This window comes from Lactuca sativa, chromosome 3, assembly GCF_002870075.4.
Source record: "Lactuca sativa cultivar Salinas chromosome 3, Lsat_Salinas_v11, whole genome shotgun sequence".
NCBI lineage: Eukaryota > Viridiplantae > Streptophyta > Magnoliopsida > Asterales > Asteraceae > Lactuca > Lactuca sativa.
In genome coordinates this window covers 115,851,619-115,860,400 of record NC_056625.2, presented here as the reverse complement: position 1 = coordinate 115,860,400, position 8,782 = coordinate 115,851,619, and the positions used below count along the sequence as shown (strand labels likewise).

Genomic DNA, 8,782 nt, shown 5'->3' with positions numbered 1-8,782 from the left:
CATTTTATTCTTACATTGCAACAAACAATTTCTATAATATTCATCAATTTTAATATGAGATGTGTGAATAAATTGACTAAACAAGTAAAGATACCTATCCGAATAAAATGTTACACAACACATAAAAGTATGTTTTTTTTTTTTTTTTTTTTTTTTTCTAAGCTAAATAAGTCTTCTAAGTATGACTAAATGCTCACTTTATCCTTACATTGATGTCTGAATACATTAATCCATGTTTTTGCCTCAACTCATTCACATTAAGTAAAAAAAACAACCATGTATAGCAATCCAGATTAAGTGCTTAATCAACTAAGCTCATCAAGTAAAAAAAACACAAACAATCCCTAAGTCAAAAAAAAAACAACCATATATAGTTGTTCATTTTAACTTCTTAACTCATTAAGCCCAAAAAAAAACACAAAATTCGATTCAAACCATACACAAAACAACACCACAAACATTCAAACAAACAAACAAACAAACAAACAAAGGGTATATGATTACAAATGTACATATCATTTCAACGTATCGAAAAATCAAATTCAAAGCCACAAATTGTATAAACATTTGAATGTGAAAGAAGAAAGAGGTCAACAAGGTGGTTGTGCTAGCTTCTTTACAACACCAGCCATGTACTTTCCTTGATGCTCAGCAAGTGCTAATTCTGTTTCAGTAGGCTGACGTGTCCCATCTCCAGCAAATACTCCAGCTCCAAAAGGTGAACCCCCTCTAATTGCCTCTATTTTAAACATTCCTGCCCCAAATGTGTACCCTATTGGAACAAAAAGCATCCCATGGTGTGCTAGTTGTGTGATCCCTGTCCATCTACACAATTTCCAATAAGTCAGTCTCCTTTGACTCTGTCAGATCCAGACTGTTTAATACCAACCTTTCCATCTACACAATTTCCAATAAGTCAGTCTCCTTTGACTCTCTCAAATTCAGACTGTTTAATACCAGCCTTTGACCGGCGTGACTCAATCATCAAATATCAAACAACTAACTATCCATATTAAGCCATTGTCCCCATTAAGTCAATTAAGTCAAAAATAAAAAAGACACAATTGACAATAGTCAATTTACCTATGTGCATCAATTAAATACTAAATGTTGAATTAGGGATTTTCAAAATTCATGTGTTTTTATCCATTAGCAACTAACTGTTAGTTTAAGCGTTTTTAAAAGTGAGAAGATCGATAAATAAATAGGGATTAGCATTTGAAGTTTGCAAAGATGAATCCAGCATAAAGAACACTGGACATGAATGATGAAACTACTATATGTAGTAAGGGTTGTTAATCAATTGGGACAATTGATTTTGATTCAATTGCAAACCCTAATAAAAAATTAGTAGCAGGGTCTTGTTGATTGAATAAAGACAAGCATTAATCATGGTTCAATTGATAAATGCAATCAGAAATGGGGGACTTACGCGGTGGTCTCTTGTCCGCCGCCCTGTGTACCAGTACTCACGAAAAATCCGGCTGGTTTTCCGGCGAGCTTCTGTTCTCCCCATAACTGCGACGTGGAATCGAAGAACGCCTGCATTTGCGCCGCCATAGACCCATACCTTGTCGGAAACCCAAACAAAAATCCATCCGCCGATTCCAGCTCATGAACTGATGACATCTCGCCAATCTCATCGTCCTTCGATGGCGCCCGCATTTTCGTCAGTACATCATCCGACAACGTCTCCGGTACACGGAACAAAACCGCTTCCACTCCTTCAACGCCGTCGACTCCCTTCTTCATCCTACGCGCCAGTGTCTCAACATGCCCGTACATCGAGTAGAACACAATCAGTATCTTAAGCTTCGCCGCTGTCACTATCGGGACTTCAATGTCTCTTCTTTGAGATTCCGCCACGGTGGTCGGCGAACTGATACTGAGCGGAGCATTACCGGTGTCAACCGCGGGTGGGCTTTTCTTACTTGGTACGCAGCCACCGCCTTTACCCATCACAAGTCAAAATTAGTAAACCTAAAAGTGGAAAAGTAAAGAAATCTGTCTGACAACAATGAGGGAGTGTAAGAGAAACTTGGATTTGTATGGTTGAGATTCAATTAATTAAGGTTTTAGGGTTTATGATTGGATTAGGGGTTTCACTGTTGAAGGCATTGGATCCAATATCAACCATGGATCCACAGCACGCCTTCGTTATTATGTCTTTCTCACTTGTTGGTAGAAACTAGAAAAGAGAAGACTTTGATGGCCAATTGGCCATCCATTGATCCGCCAATCCTGCCCTTCATACGCTGTCGTTTCATGAAAAAAAAAAGTAAATTACTGAAATCGTCTCTATGGTTTGGTCAAAATTACACGTTTGGTCTCTAACTTTCTTTTTGCACTCGGATCGTCCCTATGGTTTGATTTTGTTGCATTTTTCATCCATGTGGTTTGATTTTGTTGCATTTTTCGTCCCTTACATACATAAAGTTAGGGACCAAACATGCAATTTTTACCAAACCATAGGGACGAAAAACGCAACAAAATCAAACCACATGGACGATCCGAGTGCAAAAAAAAGTTATGAACCAAACGTGCAATTTTGACCAAACCATAGGAACGATTTCAGTAATTTACTCAAAAAAAAAATTAATTGAGCTTAAAAAAGAAACTTTTAGAAAAGTCACGAACCTTTAGGAAAAATTACATTTTAGTCCTAAATTCTTTTTGAACAAGGATACCAGATAAATAGAACATCTTGGTCACCCTTATTTTGCCCATTGCATTTGCTGATTTGGCATTAAATGGTTTAGGTGGATTAAGGTAAAAAAAACACCTTCATGAGAAACACTGGCATTTCTTTCTCTCCCTTTTCTCATTTCACCCACCTCGGTAAATTAGGGTTTTTACTCATCTTAAAGGAGGAAAATAGAGGACGTGTAGGATTTGGATACTATAGATGTGGATTTTGATGATTATTTTAAGAGGAAACCAATTTCTCGATGCATAGATGAATTTCTGAACATTCTCTATGAAGAAGACGATGACAATAATGTAGCTGATGATGCTCAAGCTCAAAATAATGCTCAACCTCAAAACCATAACCAAGAATCGGACTTAGAGTATATGCAAGGTAGTGATGAAGAAGAGACTGATGATGATTTCGAGTATTCCACCCACAACCAAAAGGTGAAATGGAACTTAATGAAACCAGTGCTTGGTGAAAGGTATGAATTCTCACATGAGTTCTAATTGTGTTTAAGTAACTATGATATTAGTAAGGGTTATCAAATTCATTTCAAAAAGTGTAATAGTGTTAGACAAGTAGCAATATGTGGCGGTGCTCCAGAGAAGTGCCTATTCGTGGTTAGGGATTCTTGGATGAGTATTAAAAGGTCATGCCAAGTAAAAAAGATTGTAGACTTGTATACATGTTTTAGGATTTTTAACAACTCAAAGCTTATGAATCCTACTTGGTTAGCAAGACAATTTGTGAAGGAGCTTATTAGGCAACCTAACTTAACATGCAAGGAGATTTAGGTTAAAATACAAAGTAAATTTCATTGCCAAATCACATGGTCAACGTGTTATAGATCATGGATGAGAGCATTATCAATAATTAATGGGAAATTTAGTGACCATTATGCAAGAGTTTAGGATTATGGGCATGAGTTAATGAGATCCATCCAAACAGTACAATTAGGATTTATGTTACTATAAACCCTGATAAAACCACAACATTTCACAAAATATATATTTGCTTTAAAGCAATCAAAGAGGTTTGGAAAAGGGGATGTCATAGGGTAATAGGGTTGGATGATTATTTTTTGAATGGACAAAACAAGGGTGAGTTGTTAACTGCAATAGGTAGGGATGCAAATAATCAGGTGTATCTTGTAGCCTGGGCAGTTGTTGAAGTAGAGAACAAGAATAACTGGAAATGGTTTGAAGGTTTGTATTATGATCGGATATATTTCAAATATGAACAAGAAAAGTAAAACTAATCTAAACGAAATAATCAATAGAAAGTAAATAACACAGAAGTTCTCCAAATGTTCCTTTCACCATGAAAAGAGGTTTTGTCTTCACTAAGAAGACGGAGTTTGCCACAAAGACAATTGACACAAAGCCACGAATATAAGCACTCGACCTCTCTACATTAAGGTTTTCCCTAATGTAGTATATATACTAATCGATACATGGATATCCCTTGATTGATGGGATTGTATCTAATTTATACTAAGAACCAATCTTATCATTAAGATACGGGATCTGATCTATTCTATATAGATCTAGAAAATAACTTCCTAATATACAAAAAATTACAATAGAACAACTATAAGTTGACGATGTTGAGTTTTTAAGCTGGTGTTGGCACTGTCGACTTGTAGACTCATAGACGCTGACGCTGATGGATCAACATGTTATGTGTTTGACTCATCAGATCATAAGGTATGACCTTACAATATTCCTCTATCTGATGATATCAAAACTAATCTTCTTCTTCATAGTCATCAGAAGAGCCATTGTAGAAATTGTCAACTTCTTTCAAGATTTCTGGTTTTACCCGTCTGAATTGATCAAGTTTCAGCTCATCTAGTCTTCTATTCAGCTCCAGTGATATCAGCACATGATATCCTCTTTCTAGCTCATAGTGACCTAGCCCTTCCAAGCGAAGATGAAACAAATGCTCAGTGGGAGCAGAAGGAAGGTCATTGGTGTGTTGAAAGCACATCTGATTTTGACTGTCGAGATAGAAATTCTCGTGCTCTGGCTTTGGAATAAACATGTACTGAACAGGTTCAACACCAGCTGGTAATGCATTATTGATGTATCTGGTACCATAAGGAAGAAGGAACTTGGTGTTCTTGGACTGTCGGGGAGTACCTATTCTTCTTGATGAGGTTGATCTAGATGAACTCGCTGATGGACTAGCGGATGGTACCAGGTTTAATTTCTTCACTTTGTTGAGATGTAACGTCCTAAAAAATAATGACATAAAATTTTCGTTTATCAAATAAATAAATCATTAATACATATCATTTCTGTAAAACCATGGTAATCAAGATTTAGCAAAACATCATCAAATCAGAGTAAATCACAGAATGCGGAAACTATGTGGTGTGCGCCCTGCAACCATCTCGAGCTCTTCCATTTGAAAACTGAAGTATCTGAAACATAAACGGAAAACCATAAACACGAAGCTTAGTTGTAACATCCCAAAAATACGGACCAAAAATTTCATTTTAAATTAAACAAATATAAAACCATTTGTCTGAAAATCACATAATAATAATATATATATATATATATATATCAATCAATGTATCCATTTTCAGAACATGTCATAACAAAATCATATCAGAGTATAAATCCCATAGATCTCTAGTGTGGAAAATTGTGTGTGTGATGCGTTGCTACCGTGTCGGCTCCTTTCCCTTCGAGGAAAAAGTACATGAAACCAAAAATGAAAGCGTAAGCACAAAGCTTCGTAAGTCCCCCCATCATACCACATACCACATAATCACATAATGCCTAGCATATCTGGATGTTGGCCTCCCCTTCGGTCTCTTTAAACCAGTAATTTCCTAGCATATCTGGGTGCTGGCCTCCCCTTCAGTTTATTTCAACCGGTAGCTGCCTAACAAATTGGGTGATGGCTTCCCATTCGGTCTCTTTCAATTGGTATCCAAGGACTATTTCACCCCTACGACTACCACATAATACCCTAGCATAAACATATAAACCATATACAACCTAGCATATCTGGGTGCTGGCTTCCCCTTCGGTCTCTTTCAACCGGTAACCGGGGACTATTTTACCCCTTCCACTACCATATAATAACATAGCATACTAGCACATAAAGCATAAAATATAGTGACATACCATACAATTATCACAAAGACAATCATCTCAACTATAATCACCGACTAGTGGGTCGACATTGGTGCCTTCGACCCACTCCTACTGGAAGGCAACTCACCTCAATGTCATGAAGTAGTTGAACTGTCCTCGGCTCTGGGATCTACTCCTCTCAAACTCCTACACATAACATTCTCCTTTAATTACCTTTTCATACTTATAACCCCTTTAAGGGTCAACTTTGGTTAAAGGTCAGAATCAAAGGTCAACACTCTGCTCAAAGTCAACCTTCTGGTTGACTCAACTCGCCGAGTTGGTCCATCAACTCGTCGAGTTCCTAGGTTCATAAAACTCTCGAGTCTTGATCCTACTCGTCGAGTTCTTCCACGAACTTGTTGAGTTCCCCTTCATACAAGTCGGGGCATTTCACTCACAACTTGCCGAGTTCATCCTTGAACTCGTTGAGCTCCTCTTCATATCAGTTGGGACATTTTGTTCTCAACTCGCCGAGTTCATCCTTGAACTCATCGAGTTCATCTTCATATCAGTGGGGACACTTTGCTCTTAACTCGTCGAGTTCATCCTTGGACTCGTTGAGTTCTTTGATATTCAAATCCATAAACACGTCCAACTTGCTGAGTCATCTTCTAGACTCAACGAGTTTGCTCAGTAACAACAAAGGTTGGGGGACCACGACCCAACTCGCCAAGTCATATGAACGACTCGTAAAGTCCCCCAAAGTCCAAATTTGTCCAGTCATTTCTAGTTGGGTTCAAGGCTTCCAAACCATACATCTGGCCTCCTAGGGCTGATATAACACATAAAGTTGGCACCTTTATGCCACAGAGTCCCTCAAGAGTCATTTGAATTTATTACCCCAAGCATGCTTGCATCCATGAATGGTTCCATAATATGCTCCATATGGCCCTACACTACCCCATGAAGAGATCTAGTGTCACACCCCCAAACCAAGGATGGCGGAAACGTCCGGGGGTGGAGGACTTCATGTATAGTATCACAACAACGAGTATAATAGTGCTCAAAGTAAATACAACAATCATAAATATAATTGAAAAGGTTGCACCATAGTATATGTTTACATGTTCAAAACCAATTATATTATGATGACAAAATGAACTATCAAACGATTTAACGTCCCATCCTCAAAATGCCGTTGATTTCTTGTTTTACTGATTTCCTGAGAATACAAGTAGTTTTGAAAGAGTGTCAACAATTAAGTTGGTGAGTTCATAAGCTTTTCAATGTAATGCTAAAATCCTTTTCTTTGTAAAAGTGATGTTTGTTCAATAAAATCCAATATTTCCCTCATAAAACGTATTATAGTCTTAAAATTTAAGTCCGAAATGTACAAGTATCTTTCCATACTTAAAGAAATTTTATGCAAGTTTAAATTGACCTAAACTCGTTAAATTTAAAAGTAAGAACCCGTAAATCTTATGTTTGTTAATACCACATGTGAGTTATTATAACCATACTATGACTTAGACGACCTCGTAATACGACGTTCTTCAGGCGTCGCAAGTTAAATGACACTTGTCACCTCAGACCTGCCGGTCTAGCTATTTCATGCAGCTCAGGTGTGGGTTTGTCAGACCCAATATAGATCTATACACAACTATCACGTTCTCCCTACAAGAGACTCTGGTTACAATTTACATGACTTTTGATTTCGTTACTTGGATGTAACGCGAAGCGAATGTCTCACAAATTTATTCATTAACAGATTTACGTGAACTGAAAACCTTAGGTAAAGAGTTTGAAATGTAATGAAACATAAAATATACCTATTATAGTTTATTATAATCGTTTATAATGTAAAAGCAACATAAACTATACTTCCTTAGTTTATCAAATGTTTGTATACAATGGATGTAAACTTTGTTTATAACAATTAATTAATTACCATACTTATGAAGGTAAAAATCCATTTGTTTTATGATGTATGTCAATACACCAAGACGAAAGACATATAATGTAAAAACATATATTCACATAATGATACACACCTACCTCAACAAGTTACAAGGTGCAAATGAAATTGATAGCATTTTTCTAGTGTTAACATTTCTATTACTGTTCTTAGAAAATTTATAGAAAAATCATCAAAGGTCCAAATCAGAATCAGTAAATTCGGTGAGTTTGGAAAATGAGTCTAGTTTGTTCATAAATTTTATTATGATTTTTAGTGACCTCCAACTTGTGTGAAAAAGTCCATGATCACAGACTGGTCCGGATTTGTTCTTGAATGATAGACAGTTTTGTAAAAATCACCATAAATTGTAGAAAAATCGTATGGAGATGTGCAAGTAGTCATTTTAAAGGTATAAACCTGAGATGCCCCGAGTGATTATAAGAAGTTGAGAGAGATCTTGAGAGAGATTTGGGAGAGATTACACACACTTGGAGAGATTTCTCATACAAAGAGAGATTTGGGAGAGATTTCACATACTTGGAGAGATTTCAAATTCTTGGAGAGATTTGGGAGAGGTTTCACATAATTGGAGAGATTTGGGAGAGATTTCACATAATTGGAGAGATTTGGGAGAGATTTCACATTCTTAGAGAGATTTGGGAGAGATTTCACATAATTGGAGAGATTTAGGAGAGATTTCACATACTTGGAGAGATTTCTCATACAGAGAGAGATAGAGTGAGGGAGATCGAGAGAGAATTAGTTTGTGACTTTTGTGAGTGTTTTAACTTCGAAATGCAAGGTTTGTAAACCCTGTTAAGCCTCGTTTTGAACTTTATACGCCCTCGAAGGGTATGTATTAATGTTTTTATCGAGTAGTTCCATCTCTTACCCTAATTTGGGTGTGGATTTTCTGAACATGTGAGACTTCTAAGCGATGCTTTGTATTAAGATGGTGTGTTGTACAATAGTAAACATAAGGTAAACCCTAATATACAAGGGTTAATTGAGTTGACCGGTTTGACTTGTTGACTTTATTTG

General features: G+C 36.8%; 1 protein-coding gene across 1 annotated transcript; it reads right to left on the bottom strand.

Annotated features, from left to right (window-relative positions):
• Nucleotides 1-476: 476 nt before the first annotated feature.
• Nucleotides 477-2,191, bottom strand: LOC111892371 (probable NAD(P)H dehydrogenase (quinone) FQR1-like 2). The gene is made up of 2 exons (XM_023888421.3): nucleotides 1,433-2,191; nucleotides 477-825 (listed from the first exon to the last, which is right to left on the bottom strand). The coding sequence occupies exons 1-2, from the start codon at nucleotides 1,957-1,959 to the stop codon at nucleotides 591-593; spliced, it is 762 nt and encodes a 253-aa protein (XP_023744189.1). The 5' UTR covers nucleotides 1,960-2,191; the 3' UTR covers nucleotides 477-590.
• Between the last annotated feature and the right edge of the window lie 6,591 nt (nucleotides 2,192-8,782).

Excerpts from the sequence above, each read along its gene's own strand:
- LOC111892371 (XM_023888421.3), bottom strand. The coding sequence starts at position 1,959 with ATGGGTAAAGGCGGTGGCTGCGTACCAAGTAAGAAAAGCCCACCCGCG. Across the intron at positions 826-1,432 it reads GGCGGACAAGAGACCACCGC|ATGGACAGGGATCACACAAC; the intron begins GTAAGTCCCCCA and ends GAAATTGTGTAG.